This window comes from Protopterus annectens, chromosome 2.part1 (assembly GCF_019279795.1).
Source record: "Protopterus annectens isolate FY-2018-M chromosome 2.part1, PAN1.0, whole genome shotgun sequence".
NCBI lineage: Eukaryota > Metazoa > Chordata > Ceratodontiformes > Protopteridae > Protopterus > Protopterus annectens.
Window position 1 is genome coordinate 1,437,823,200 of NC_056729.1, and position 16,730 is coordinate 1,437,839,929.

The following is a 16,730-nucleotide window of genomic DNA, read 5'->3' on the forward strand; positions in this document are numbered from 1 at the left end:
TCACAAGGAACGTTTCTTACTTTTCATACAATGGAAATTAAATGCTGATGACTCACTTACTGTGTAAATCTTCTTCTTCTTTTGGCTTTTCCCGGTTAGGGGTCGCCACACTGGATCACCTGTCCTCTCATGACTGGCAGTGTAGTTTTACGGTGTCGAGTTGCCAGCCCGGAGCCCAGTCTTCCACATAAGGCACACATGCACGCACGCCTATGGCCAATTTAGAGTGTCCAATCCACCTACAGCATGTCTTTGAGATGTGGGAGGAAACCAGAGCACCCGGAGGAAACCCACGCAACCACAGGGAGGACATGCAGACTCCACATAGAAGGCACCCCAGCTGAGGATCGAACTGGAGAACCTCTTGCTGTGATGTGGCAAAACTAACCGCTGCACCACGGTGCCGCCCACTCACTTACTGTGTAAATAATGCTTAAAAAGTCAGTCAGCCAAGCACTGAAAAATAAACATGTGAAAGAAATGTAACTACAGACACTACAACTGTGTAAAGTCTTACATTCATTGCGCTGTGACGAGTTGTCTGAGCATTCTGAATCTATAAAATGCCAATATGTTACAAAAGACAACAGATTATTACACACAAGTATTACTAATGGCACATAAAACTAATCAGTGTGAACAAAATTTCACTTTAAACTGCTATCATTTCATGACAGCTAAAGTTAAGGCTAAACATTTGTTGTCAAATCTGTGGCTCCTGGTTCATAAATATAAGAAGGAATATTTCTAAAAAGGGTATATTACATATCATCACCACTCACTGCATCTTTGAAGAATAATAATCTGACACACACAGACGCTTTGCTGTTCCTATGAGAAGATTTTGTGGTAACTCCCAATGCTGAATCTCAGCACAGTTCACTTTTTTTCCAAAAGCTGTCCTGAAGTCTTGGTGTAATTCCTTACAATGTTTCCTAAGGCCCTATAATTTACTTAGACAAAAAAGACAAGAATATTGGGCAATACAATATACTGTGATGCCCCTTGATAAATTACTAGAATTATTATATATCTGCTTCTTTTGCAAGATGCTTCTCAGCAGTTGTATTCCCTGATATAATTTCCTCCTAAAACAAAAAAATGCCTTAGAATACAAAAGGTCATAATAAAAAAGGTACAGTTATACATTTAAATTCTACTTATGTGATACCCATGAACTGTATGCCCACGTTTGAACGTTTTATATTGTTTGCACTATTATTCTAAAGACAAATGTCCAAGTGTTTTGTACTGCAACATAAGCTTGTCAATGGCATAGACTGTCATACCTGATCAGTTTATTAGGGAAAAGCACCTGGTCCCATTTAAAAGGTTTAAAATACTCTGAATAGACTAAAGTATCAAACTTGAAGTACCATCGTAGGAGTGCCACTCAGTAAAGTCCTCATCCTAGGTGGAAGTTAGACTCAAACAGTCTTAATAACATGTTTCAGCAGTCACATCTGCTAACTTTCATCTTCATTTTTCATTCAGCTTTAACTTGATGTTTAACAGTTCCAAGAAGAACAAAGGGGAGCAGAAAGAAAACAGAACTGGCAATAAAGCATACCTCTGCCCCTACCAGCCAATATCCTGCAAAGAGAGAAAAAAAGTACGTTAATACTTCTAGTATAGTGCTGTTTTCCATGGCATAAATCACCACTTAAAGCTTAAGCACAGCAGATTACATTTCTGGCTTTCAAAGTTTTTAGTCTGCACAAATTGCTTTATAATTTTGTCAGCTTTGAATAATGTGATAACATATACAATGACGATGTAATTCAGAGCAACTGACTAAATAATGAGCATCAGACAGAGTGATGATACAGTGCAGTACAATAATTATACTTGCACGCAGCAAAAAAAAAAAAAATATATATATATATATATATATATATATATATCAGAAAGGAATTGTATAACAATGCTACATGGCTGCGTATTACCATAAAATATTATTTCTCCTGGTATTGTCAAAACAATTGCTTTGCCCCACATCAGGTCAGATGGTATTAAGCAACAGTACATGACTTATAGGTTCACAGTTGGTTACTAGGTTATTGGTTCAAGAGCCATTTTAACTCTAGCTAATCTTATCCCAAACATACCTAAATCTCCAAACTCTGGACTCAACCCAGTAAGGATTTGTTAAAGGTAGATTCTGCCTGTTAAACATGGTTGACTTCTTTGAGAAAGTCAACAAGGCTCTGGATGAGGGAAGGACAGTGCATACCATCTTATCTTGACCTAGCCAAGGCATCTGACACAATCTCCCACTCAGGTATTATACAGAAACTCTTTCAATTGGGAATTAACCCCTACATTACCAGATGGGTAGCCAACTGGCTCACTGACAGGACACATACTGTCAAAGTGGGTGACTTTACCTCTAGCAGAAGATCAGTCACCAGTGGCATACCACAGGGTTCTGTGCTGGGCCTCTTACTGTTAGAATTTATTTCTCAGAAGTTCAGGAAAACTTGGACGGCCTGTGGGTGACCAAATTCACTGATGATTGGAAACAGGGAAAAATCACTGACTTTCCCAACAATGTTAATACAATGCAGACAGGGTTAACACAGACAAATGATTGGTGCCAAAGCCACAGATTAAAGCTAAATGCAAAAAAGATGCATTATTATTCCCTTTGGGAAAGCTGACACCCCTGATAATTACATTATAGACAGCACCCCCTAAGTACAGACCCAGTGGTATGTGATCTGGGTGCTCAGGTTGATAGCAATCTGAATTTTGACCACCACATATCCACAGCAGCAAGGAAATCCTTCTATTTGGCAGATCTTATAAGTAAAGGCATCGCATCTAGATCTAAACATGTTATAATTCCATTATACCTGGCCCTCATCAGACCAATAATGGAGTACAATGCTCCCTTTTGCATGTACCTCACCAGACACCTGCAACAACTGGACAGAACACAGAGGTTTCTCACAAAGAAATTACAGGGTAAACAAAACAAGTTTTATGTGGAAAGACTGAAACTCATGTCAATGTATTCTGTCTCCTACAAGTTGCTAACGGGTGACCTGTAACTGCCTTACAGGGCTGTGTCTAACACTGCCCTGATGGAAATGCTACATATTTGTAAATCAAATTGCACAAAGGTCGCTCACTCCAGGGATCTTAACCTAGCCTCTAACATGAACAGGTCATGGTGGAGAGATAGGTACATCTCCCACAGACTGCCACTTCTCTGGAACAAGCTTTAAGTTCATGTGGAACAAAGCCACTCCCTAACCCTCTTCAAACATAACCTAGATTAATGCTGGGGTGGCACCCATGTCCCTCTTGGACAAAGGAAGTCGGTATTAACTACCACAGACCCTTACCCAAACTTCACTCACCTAACCACTGACAACTGGAGCAACACGTGATAAATATGGCTAGGCTTGTACGGGCTCTAGGGTCATTAGCCTAGTAACCTTCTATGAACCTACAAACCTATAAGTGCTCACAGGTTGCCCCCTGTCCATTAGAAACATATATGCTATTTGTTCTGTGGATGTGCAACAAATCCATCAGTATGGGATCAGAAGATCCCTTGTAGGCTAAACATAGATTGCTGTGCAGCAGTCTGTGGGAGACCGAGTACAGGGTTATGGATCTGAGACAGTCTGCATAAAACTTGTTTACTTTCTGTAGTCTTTTTATGAGGTACCTGTGTGGTCTCTCAAGCTGTTGCAAGTGCCTGGTCAGGTACATACCGAAAGGAGTGTTGTACTCAATGACTGGTCTGATGAGAGCCAAGTACAGAAAAACAATGACCTCCTTGGATATAGCTGTCATGTCCTTACTTATAATCTGTGCAAAGTAGAATGATTTTCTCACCACGGTAGACACAAAATGGTCAACGGCCAGGTTACTGTAATCAGGCTATCCCAGATCCTTGATCACTGTGTCTAGTTTTAGAGTTCTATAATGGTTAAGGTATTTGCCTCACAGACACAAGGTACAGGGTTTGATTCTCGCCCTTGAAGTAGAAATTGGCTAGGCTTAAAATGGCACATAAGGGCAGCTATCCTAGTACTTTCTTATGAATGTGCTGCATTTTTTTTTATTTTGAATTTGTGATTTATCTGCTTGAGATTCCACTTTTTTTCACATGAAAGTAAATGCAATTTCAAAGACTGAAAAATGGAATTCTGATCCCAAAAGCCATTCAAGCACTCCATGCATCTTGTAAATACTTCTAAACATTTAACGTTTAATTCTAAACTGTGGAAGTGTCTCCTAAGAATCAGAAAATTAGCAAATCAACACTGAACAATAAATGCGTCTGTTAATAAGAGATACAGAGAAAGGCTCAATGGGTGAAAATGATCAGCTAAAAGAGCATAAAATTGCTAACCTTAAAATCAATAGATCAGAAGCACCAAATGGGACAGGGGTACTGAAAAATCACAGAACTTCACATAAACTCTCACAAAATAACAATAACAACAAAACACTACCTACAAATAGTAGCCTAGGACAGCTAGTAGATGTAACTGCACTTACATGTGGCAAAAGAGATCTGGAAAAAGGTCCTTTCATGCAAAGGGTTGTGCGAAAAAGGAAAGAGTCTAGTGACCTGGGAAAGTTAGTTGCCAAGCTGCCCAAGTCCTGCCAGGTCCTAGTCTTCAGGTAGATGAAGAGGGATCAGCCCTTTCACATCTCAGTGCAACATCCCCTGACACTATCTCTCCTACCAACTCATCTATCTGATTCCACTATTTTGAGAAAAGGGAAAATCTGCCTCCTCTTTGTACTGCATGGGAAAGCAGACCAGATAGTGATGGATATGCAGTCCTTGTAGGGTTGAGTAAAGCATGCCTTGCTGACAGCACTTTGTTGCTTCTGTTGTCTTGTTCTCCTCCATGTCTGCTGCTTCTTTTGAAATTGTTTCTTTTTAGGAAACTGAAGTTGTTTGGATTATTTGTAGTAAAAGGGCCAATTATTTCATGGATATTTTCAGCTAAATCTCTGGACTGGAGCATGAAACATTTGCTTTACATTGTGTGTGTTTTTTCCCATTCTCTTCTAGTTGTTCTGGGTACTTCTGGGATTATGCACCAAAAAAGAAAGTCACCATGTTGGTGGTGAAGTGGGATACAGTTCTTTTTATGGTCGAAGCAGGGTTGACAGATTTGGAAAGGGAACAAAAAAGGTCCTTCATGCTAAACAACCGGTTGTTCCGCATTAAACAGAAGTAGCTCCGTTTTATATGAGCCAATCAAAAAATCACACAGCAGAGCCTCTTCTGTTCATTGCTGAACATCCCACTGATACTGTACAGAAGTTGCTCTGCTTTGCAATTTATGACTGGGTCGTATAGCGGCGTATGGACCAATCATAAATTTCAAAGCGGAGGCTGTTTCACCGGGATTTTAACCGGCACTGCAGGACTTGGGATTGGGCTGCTGATCCCCGAACAGTCTTGCTCAAACAGTGATGTCTGGTAACCCTGGGTCGAGGTAACCTGAGTTTGATTATCAGCTTGGGAAGCTTGACAAGACAGAGAGGAGGATGGTGTTGATATTGGAAAGGGATGTGCTGAGCAGATCCTGTTGCAGGGCTTACTTTGAGGTCAGAGCTTGGAGAAATGGATTAGTCCTTGGAGACATGTTGCTGTGACTTGGAGACATCCCCTTGGGATACACCCTCATGGCCCCATAGAACGTAAGTGTATGATGCATCAGCATGGGGACTATGTCAAGAAAAAAATCCCTCACCGGCTGCAATATGATAGTACCTTGCATGACTGTTCATCTCAAGGGGGCAGCTCTTTGAGCTTGGTAATGGGGGTAGGACTAGGTAGAGCTCCCCATGTACAGGTGCTGTTCTAGTTGAGAAATCCTTCTGGTACAGGTCACACTGCGGAGCCAGCAAAGACATTGGAACTGTAGCAGAAAAATTCATAGGGTGCAAGCAACAGGAGCCTGAAGTCAGTGGTGAAGCAGTATCTGTTTTCATATATCACCTAGGCTAAGGACATAGAAAATGTCTGCTGTTTTGGATGTGTGAACAAAAAAATAGCAGGATAAAAAAAAAAAAGAAAAAGAACTGACTTAGCGAGAGGGTCATTTGAGAATTCTTCTTTTTTGTTTTAATTGTACAATTTTGCTCCACTGACTGCTGATCATCAGCTCTCTGCAGTCTACTGACTTGTTCATTGTACATGTGGTGAGAGTTGTTTTCAGCCCATTGCACCCTGTGAGGTGACAGCTGACTGCACAGCCATCATCTTGGCAGCCAATAGAGCATTTTTTTAGATGCAGCCTAACACAATCCCTGGTGATAACATGGGCTTCATGTCACCAGAGAGGGACTGCCTATGCCCTTGATACAGAGGGATGACTGCACACATCCACAAGGGTTACCACACTGGCTTGGGTGGAACCACTCACATCACTCACTAAGGGGGAAAGTTCTCAGGCGAGTGGCCTACACCACTTGCTTGGAGCACCAGATCACCACAGGGGAAAGGCCACCACAACCAACTCTCCAGGTGAGCACACCAACTCATGTCGCACACCTCTTGTCCACCTTCCCTCAGTTCTCACAGCTTCCTGAGCTGCTAATTGATCTCTGGTCATCTGGGTCACAGTTAGGGCTTTATCCCACTGCATCACAGAGCTGGAATTATGGAGGTACACTTAATAATTCTGACTAAATATCTTCTGGGAAGGGTTACATTCTTAACCATGCATGACATTAACAAAGATCCAGTGGCAACTGCACTGAAGCAGGTTTTAACAGTGTCAAAGCCACACACAACCATGTGTGAACTTGTCTGCATTGTGTATCAGTTTAGAAAAATGTCTTCCTCTTAGCACCATAGCAGAATTTTTTATGTGCATCTTAAGTTCCTTCAGATACTTGACTGGTACCATGCTAAACCTGTGTATAGTTAACTGCTATAACACTCAAGAGTGACTGTGGTGTAAATATTAATCTCAAACCTAACTCCTCTCTCATAAATACCAGCAGTGTTATTAATAAAAGTATGATGCTTGCTTCCTTCTGCCACTCTGACATGGGCTGCAGAGTCAACCATCAGATTTTTAATGGCATAACCAAGCTACAAGTCTCTAATCACCTGTGTGGCTTTTTGGAGATGGTGGCTGAGTGCCAGGTTCAAGAGCCTTCTCAACAAATATGACCTGGAAAGATTCAATAAACAGTGAGTTACCAAGAGGTGTAGTTTTCTAAAGTTTCAAATGCTGCCTATTTCTCAATTTAAGAGAAGGAGGCTTTCTGGAAGAAATTTTAATATAATTTTTTATTACATTAATTGCACAAATCCAGCCCTGGTGTGAGATACAGTAGGAACAAACAGCCCTCTGATCTTCTTGGTGTCAAAAGTGAATATGATACCTGACAAGCCACTGACAATCTATGCTAATGCCAACTAGAAACATCCTACACTAAGTCCTTTGTTACTCAGTATTAACTTAATTGTTTATTCATCAGTCTTTACAATTACTTACCTTAATTGTAGCTGTGTTTCTCTCTATCACACATCCAAAACAGCAGACATTTTCTATGTCCTTAGCCTAGGTGATATATGAAAACAGATACTGCTTCATTTATTGACCTGGTTATCAGTGGTTAGATGACAAAAGCCAATGGATTCACATATCAGCATAACTCTTTAGATAAGATTGTAATGTATCATCAAGAACTTCACTAAACAAGTAGCAGAATTTGTTGGTACGGATGTAAAGTAGTTTGGTGGTATGGTAATAGAAGGTTCTTACCTGTTGATGATACAATTGGTCCTACAGCTCTTGCTAAAGCTCCTAGGCTTCTGAAAATGCCCATTACTCTTCCTTTCTGGCTGGCTGACCCTAATAAAACAAGCAGTTTACTATGATTACAAAGCATTTTGAAGCAGGAACACAAAACAGCTCTAAAAGTTGTTTTCTAGTTCATAATTCAACTCAGTTTACATTTTCTGCCACTATTTTCATTGCTTATAAACATATAAGCTGACAAAATCAACATTTAGCAAAGATACAACACTGAAATATGACTATAGCCTGAAAATGCAAACATCCCAGAAAAAATGATAAATGTGTGGCTACAAGACGTAACAGAAATACCATGTTAGAACATCTGTGGCAAATACCTCCACAGTGACTTAAAGATTGTGATTTCCTTTTCTGCAATATTCAGCTTGGCTGAGTATCTTTTACTTATGTGCACAGGACTTGCTTCCTGAGCATGCCATAGCATCACCTGCCAGGCTAGTAGAGGGCCTATTCTCTGCACCTATCAGTTCGGTTCTCATCCACGCACACAGTACAACCTGCAAGGCAGGAAACACAGAACAAAAACAAAATACAAATACCTAACCCAATACACTGGCAGCATCTGGAATAGGCTGCCCTTATCTTTCAAAACACAGTACTTCCCTTACCACCTTTAAAACCAGTCTGGCTCACTGGTTGGGTGACTGCAAATTTTCATCAGGGATATGTGGTCCAAAAATGTACACAGGGCTGGCTGTTGATATAAGTATTAGATGGCAACAGGTCAATACAAATTGCAAATATAGATGGGACAAGAGCCACCAGTGGAAGAAAGATTATTACAACAGGCCTGGACACAGCTAAGAGAAAACAGCAATGTCAACACTGCAAGCGATACCGAGGAGATTTGTGAAAATGGGGACAGCTATTGTTTATTAAACAAGAACAATTTAGTTGGACATGAAAGTAGATGTGGTAAAACTACCTCACTGCCCAAAGAGAACTCTCTGTTTTAGAGTTGAACAGAAAGTGTTCTTTCCAAAGGGCAGAATAATGTTAAACAGGAAAGCTTTCAGTTTCAAGGACTTTTAATATTATCAATTTGAGTTCCAAGAAAGTGGACAAAACAGACTTGATTAGACCAGATTACTCACTAGGAACTTAATTTTAAAGTGCTTTATCTTTCTTCAAAGCAGAAGCTCAGTCAAACAGATGCCTGTTAAGAAAACCTGATATTTTTTCGCCCAGAACATTTTACTGTTTCTGTGTTTCAAGAATTAAATCAAGTTGTTTTTATCTGTTATTTTGAAAGTACTAGTGTTCGTAAAAGAAGTTATAATACTTTAAAATTTTTTGAAAGAAATGCTTTGAAATTACTAGCTTCTAATGAGATATTAGAGTCATAAAGGCAGACGAAGGGGGTTCTATGGTAATAATAGACAACCAGCAATATGTTAGTGGCAAGAATACCTTACTTTCAGAAAAACCCCAAAGTGGACAGGCCAGTTGATTTTTCATTGCCTGAGAAAACAGATTACATACTGAGAGAGTTATTCAATGAAGATTTTTGTTTCACATCAATTTTTTCATTTCTTATGGTGCAAAATCCCAGATTACCAGTAATCTTTGTAAACCAAAGATAACAAGGATTTAAGTAATCCCACAGGGTCTAAGAGGAAACCTTTAGCTGCCACAATAGGGCATGTCTTCAAACCACTCATGAGCAAGATTAAACACTTACCCCCGTATTCAATAAACTCTGTGTAGGAATAGTGGTATTCCTACACGGAGTGAATGGTGTTCGTGTCCACAACCCCTTCTCAGCAGAGCACTCTTTATATTAATGAAGGCAAGCTACTGAGACAGATCTGCCGACACAAACACTGAATGAGTGCAGGGGGGCGTGTTGCAGTAGTGCTCACAGATCTGTAACATGCCCCTGCACTGTTAAAGTGACGTATGTATGGCACTTTTTAAATGCTTTCAGTGTCCACGGAGACTGAAAGCAGGATCTGTGAATGGAAGGCAATGCAGGAGGTGTGTGACAGGATCTGTAACACACCCCCTGCATTGTCAAAGTGCAGTATAGCACTTTACAGTAAAATTGTGTCCGAGGACACACACCTCAACCAAGAAATCTGGATAAAGGCAAGAAATAAACGTGGGGCAAAGGTCCCAAAATAGGGGATATTAGCAAAATATTGCACAGACAGACTTAGAAAGTTAATAGAATGACAGGTTGTGCATTACCAAATAATAATTATTAATAGTAGTAATATATCTAAGTAAAGTGGTTGTATTAATTTTTTCCATTATAAATGAAGCTTAAGCGTAGCTGGTCAGGTTTATGTGTTGAGGTGCTTTGCTCAGCTTTGCTTAAACATCTTATAGGTGCTAGATACAAATGTATAACTAAAATCTTAAACTGTGATTTAGTGTAGTGGTTAGAGTTCTGCCTTTGCATGCAGTAGTTCAAGGTTCTAGTACAAACATAGGTCATTCATTTTTACATGGGGAAAGCATTGGTAATTTTTTTCTTTTAAATGATGTGGTAATTGATATTTGTTAACCAGGATAGTGTAGCTGGTTCAGAATTGCAGTGTCAGTGGATATATGATGTGAAATCCCCCATGTAAACACAAGTGTCCCATACAGTACAGTAACACCCCAAGGTAATGTAATCAAAGCACATAGGGGGAAGTCATGTCAATTAAAATATATACACTTAATAATAATGTAGCAATAATGTGTAACTAATGTGCAACACCTCATTTAAGTTTTTATTTGTTATAAAAAATCTTGTTTTCCCTTAGCTCAGGTCTGCTAAGCAGTACTAAGCCATGCTAAGCAAAGCTTAAACAAGCAATGTCTGAGAAATGCTTAGCAGTGCTCAGCTCCACTTAGCTGGTTTGCACATTGCTTACCATTTGCCACTTTAAGCACTGGTCAGCTCAGATTAGCGGGGTTGTGCACTGCTCAGCTTTGCTCAGCATTGTTGAAAATGGTTCAAGGGTGGCAAAGGGTGGGAAAATAGCCTTATTTAAGCTGCAAAGGCGGGAATACAGGCAGAACCTGTTAAGAGTTTGACCACTGCAGGCTATGTCTGGAGTAGGAGAGGGAGCACACCTTGAGTCCAGGGTCATGACTGGGCTCATGGTAAGAACCATGATGACAGACTGCTGCAGGGCCAGCACCAGGGCTCTCAATTCAAATCTGAGGCCTGGAACCATCTGGCACGTGACCTCACCAGTGTCACAGGAACCCCTCGAACTGGTGAGCAGGTGCATCATCATTTTGACGACCTGAAGCGGAGAAAGGGGGCACTCTTGGCCCAATGGATCCAAGATACTCGAGACCAGCATGCCCCAGAAGTTTTTACATTTTAAGTTTTTTAAGTATTTCACAGGTTGCTTTATCAATTTGTATGAATGCCTGATAAGACAGGTATGCATAATAGTGTGTTTTTCCCCCACAGCTGCTGAGGAGAGGGCTCATAACATAGAGGCCCACGCTGAACGCCTTGCGAGGATGCACCGACAGTGTGGTGAGTACAGATCTAACTTGCAGTATATAGTACAATGAACAGGAAAGTGTAATTGTCTACTGCCATTAGGTACAGTGTGTTTTGAGTGTACTGAATAAATTCTGTTCTCAGACCAAGAGTGATACAACTGACTAATGCCAGGTACTATCTAATACAGAGGAAGGCAGCATGTAAGTTACTAGTGATGAAAGAAAGCCAATACTGTACTAATACTGTGTAGGAATGAATATGGAAAGAAAGTACACTGGGATAGCTGCTGTGAAGGTAATATACGAGATTCAATCATCATCTACAGGACATGGAGTACAAATTAATTTAGAATTTGGAATTTAATAAACCACTGTGTTATGTTGCCCATAATAAAATATATTATTACAAACTGTTGTGTTTATTTTGGTCTGTTGTTCAGGAAATACAAGTGTACAGTTGCTTCATAGCAAATATGGCTATCACAGCATGATTTCACTGAGGTTCCTTTGATAATAACCTGTGATGGTAAACTGCAGATTGTGGTGCTGTAAAACAAGATACACTGAATTTGATATATGTACTGCAGCAAGATCTGAGCCTTGAACAGTAATCTGTAATGATTTATAGTGGGCTCCCTGCAGCATTGTCTTCTGTTAATCTTTGCATTTCAGCTATATGCACTCCTGAATGTAGGTATGCTGATGCAGGCAAGTATGAGACTGTAATAGGTGGAAACTGCAAATATGTGATAAGAAATAGATATGTTGGTTTATGTTTGCACACACAAAAAAACACAGTTTGAATCCAGGGACTGCCACTTAGATGTGCTTATACTTACACACAACTAATCCTGACTATGTCTGAAAACATTTAGGTAGTTTTAACAGTTACTTCCTCCACAGGACTTACAGGTAATGAAATGTTTGTAATAGATGTATGAAGGGTATGGTAAGAAACTGTATACAAATGTTCCAGTGTTCAACACCATGCCTACAAATGACAGCAGGACAGATATATGCACCAGTGCCTGTTCCTGATACATGTCTCTCAACTGTCACGCTGTCACAGCTACTGATCACTGCTGCCAATAACCTTGCACACAGATATAAATCCAGGTGAAGTATGCCAGTAGCACACTCACACATCAGTCCAGGGTATACTTTGTTATTCATATATGTCACGCTGACATGTAGGAGCCCCCTCTACTCATGTACTTACAGTTCTCACACTTTGCCCCATACCATTCCAGGTTGACAGCTTAAGGAGACCGACAGATGTAAAGTGTGTGCAGATCTGTAGATTACTGAGCAGAACTGTTATAAAAAATATAGCCTATACACTTGTTAATAGACTGTTTTTGTCTCTCCCAACTCATTATCTGCATCAATAAATATTATTCATATACTACTGGTATGTTATTCTCAAAACCTAATGTTGGGACTTGTGTTCTATTACTGTTTATATATATATATATATATATATATATATATATATATATATATATATATAAAAGCCCCAGTTACACACAAGTTTCCAATACATTAAAGTGACAGGAACAGATAATGTAGTGAAATGCATAAGTTTAGGAGATATAATAAAATAGTGTCACGGGATATATATGAAATCCCCTATGTAAACATAAGTGTACCAGACAGTACCATCACACCCCAAAGTAATGTAATCAAAGCACATAGGGGGACGTCATGTAAAGTAATATGTACACTTAATAATATGTCAGTAAAGACTAATTAATGTGCAATTCGTTAATTGTCTGCTAATGAAAACTGAGCAATGCTTAGCAGTGCATAGCTCTGCTTACCCGGTTTGAACATTGCTAAGAAGTACAATTGTAAGCAGCATTCAGCCCAGCTAAGTCGATCTGCGCACTACTAAGCACTGCTCAGCATCTGCCCTTTAAGCAGAGCTTAACTCAGCTTAGCGGGTTTGTGTAATGCTGAGCTGTGCTCAACATTTTCAAAAACGTGCCAATGATGGCAATGGGCAGGAATATGTCCTTATTTAAAGCACACAGGCAGGAATACAGCCAAAATCCTGTTGCAGTTTGATCACTGCAGGAGCTATGTCTGGAGTTGGAGAGAGAGCACACGTTCGGGTGCACAGCTGGGGCATCCTTGAGTCCAGGGTCATGGCTGGGCTCATGGTTAATAACCATGATGACAAGCTGCTGCAGGGCCAGTACCAGAGCTCCCAATATAAATGTGAGGCCTGAGATCATCTGGCATGTGACCTCACCAGTGCCACTGGAATCCCCTGAACTGGTGAGCAGGTACAACACCACTATGCTGACCTAAATTGGAGGAAGGGGGAGCTCTTGGCTCAATGGATCCAAGATGCTTGAGACAACAATGCCCCAGTAGTTTGTAAGTATTTCACCCATAGCTGTATCAAATTCTAGCCTGAGTATGTGATAGACAGGTATGCAAAAAGGTTGTTTTTTTCCCCCTACAGCTTCAGAGGAGAGAGCTAGCAATGTGGAGGCCCATGTGGACAGATTAGCGAGGCTGCACTGAGAGTGTGGTTTGTACAGATCTATCTTGCAGTATTTAGTACAATAAATAAGAAGGAATACATTGTTTACTGACAGTAGATATAGTGTGTTCTGAGTGTACTGAATAAATAAAGCTTGTCAGACCAATATTGATCTACAGGATATGTGGTACTACTGAATGTAGAATATGAACTGCAATAAAGTACTGTGTCATGTTGCTCCAATAAAGATTTATTCCACAAACTGTTGCGTTTAATCTGGTATGTTGTTGAAGAAATAGAATGTGTACAGGTGCTTCACAGCAAATATGGCTTTGACAGCATGGATTGACTGAGGTTGCTCTGATAACCAGCTCTTATGCAAAACTGTAGATTGTGGAGCTGTAAAACAAGATATAAATATGTCCTGCACTAAGATCTGAACCTTAGAATAGTACTGTGTAATGTATTATAGTGTGTCTCCTGCAGCATTGCCTTGTGTTAACCTTTGCATTCCAGATCTTATTATTTCAAAGGATTAGGACACACTACACTATCTGTCATGCATGAATCTCAGGCATGTATGTTCAACTGTCACCTCAGTCTTTGGTGACACTACACTTAGATTACAAGGTCAGACTGTCTACTCAAGAGAGTATTAGGCAGAATTCAGTCAAACAAGAGACAGCAGTTCCCCAATAGCTTAGTGTGATGAGAAATAGCTCTGTCATTCATTTTGCACACCCAGACCATGGTTTGAATCCAGGGAGTGGTACTAAGATGTGTGAATATTTAACTCAAGTAATCTTGAATATTTGTAGAAGCAGTCAGGTAGTGTTAACAGATATATTCTCCACAGGTCTTACAGGTAAAGAAATGTTTGTAGTAGCTGTATGAAGGGTATACTAATAAACCATGTACAACTTTTCCACTGTCCAACCCCATGCCTGCAAATGACAGCAGGATAGGTACATACACCATGCACTCTTCCCGGTACACGTCTCTCAAGTGTCACGCTGTCATGGCTAGTGGTCACTGCTGCCAATAACCTTGGACACACATATGAATCCAGGTGAAGTATGCCAGTAGCACACTCACACAATATCAGTGCAGGGTACACCTTCTTTGTCATACATGTAACCCTGCCATGTATGACCCCCCCATCTAGTCATGTACCCAGAGTTGTCACAGTTTGCCCCATACCATTCCAGGTTGATAGTTTAACAGTTATGTATGTGCTACAGATGCTATGGGCCACTGTGAGGTCATAGTTGTAGAGTACTGAGCAGTACTGTTGTGACAAATATAAGCCTATACAGTTGTTAATGATGTTTTTTCACTCCCCCCTCCCCTTATCTGCATCAATAATTATTATTCATATACTACAGGTATGTTGTTCTCAAAACCTAATGTTGGGACTTGTTTCCTATTATTGTTCATACATTTCAATGGTTGCATACTTACATACCTTATTGAAATTCTACTCTTGTTGGCCTGTTGCCACACCTGTTACTGGCATGCTGGCCCAATAATGACTGTTGTTCCATTTATGCATGTGTTCTGTTTACTATGAAATGTTTCATTTCTATTGTTCTGGGTTAATGGGAACACCCATGCATGGTGTTATAACTAATCTTGAAATGTTTTGTTCATGACTAACCAATAGAGTTTGAAAAGCCTCAACACCATAGCATGTTTGGGAAGGCAGATCCCAGCAGGTCCAACTGTCCTGCCTCATCTGGTGCGGCACCGGGCTCCAGCACATCTGGGACCCAACCAGGAACTGCTTCCTCCATTGATTCTGGACCACCCTCAGGTGTAACCACCTCAGGAAACAGGGCCTGTCCATCCTGGGCACGGACAAGAGCCTGTCACCTGTAAGAAGTTCTGAGTGTGGTGCGTACGGTCATCCAGACAAACTTGGATGAATGCCTGAGCCAGATCGAGGGCAGACTGGCACACCTCGAGGGCCAGGCTGCCCCTGTTGTCCAGCCCCAGCACAGCCACCTTTAGGGTCATGAAGGGGTGATGACTGCCCATGGCTGGGGACCTCAGTCCCACTGTTTCCATCCGGGGGTTCATAGGCCTCTGATTCCCAACCACCTTCCCCGTCCAAGGTGTTTACCCCCACCTCATGTGTCATACACCGCCCCTGTCTGCTGTCTTGTCTGTCTGCAAAAACAACCTTGCTTACCCAACTTACCTCCGCAAACGTACCTACAACCCTTCCCCAATATCCCACTCTCACCTTAAAAAAAGGTATCTGTATCAACAAAAAAAATCTCGTCCCATACATAGCTCTCCGTTTTGCCCCCATGTACTCTGTTATCAATCAATCATCCAGCAATTAATCAACCAAGTTATGTCACCCACACCCCTCCCTGTGGGATGTGAGGCTACAAATTCCAAACTGTCCACATCATTCAGAGATGTTGCTGCAGAAGAAATGGAGAGCTATGGTCCTTTCCTACACCCATTCTGCATACGTGCCTTTCACATTGTTTTTCCTCCTGCTTGCTCCCATTTCACCATCTTCCTATCACCCTTTTTTCTTTTCTTTTTTTGGAATTAGCGCGGGTTTAAGCTAGAATAAGCACCGTTAAGTGAAGCTAAGGGGACTTAACAGTCTCTTGGCACCACTTAGCATCGTGCAAACCCACACAAACCCACTTAAAACTGCTTTAATCACTCTGTCTCAATCAGCCCCTGTTCTGCCCAGCAACAAACTAACCGGTTCTGGCAGGTCTTGAACCCAGGTCCCTGTACACTACAATCACAGCAACATACCACTACACCATATGAACTGTGGGAATTTGTAATGCTTTTTCAAACATATCATGCATTACAGTCATTTAACATTAGGGAAAAAATACACACCCCTGCCAAGTATCAAACCCAGGACCCTGTGTACTCCAGTCACAGTAACTACCACTACTCCAAATGAACTGTGAGAATTAGTAGTGCTTCAGTAAATA

General features: G+C 40.8%; 1 protein-coding gene across 1 annotated transcript in view; it reads right to left on the reverse strand.

Annotated features, from left to right (window-relative positions):
- Positions 1-338: 338 nt before the first annotated feature.
- MFSD10 (major facilitator superfamily domain containing 10) overlaps positions 339-16,730 on the reverse strand; it is a 1,679,282-nt gene continuing 1,662,890 nt past the window's right edge. The window contains exons 12-13 of the mRNA XM_044062919.1: positions 7,761-7,850; positions 339-1,593 (exon numbers count right to left, since the gene is read on the reverse strand). Of these exons, the coding sequence (XP_043918854.1) occupies positions 1,487-1,593; positions 7,761-7,850 (197 nt within the window). The 3' untranslated portion in view covers positions 339-1,486. The remainder of the gene's footprint in view (positions 1,594-7,760; positions 7,851-16,730) is intronic.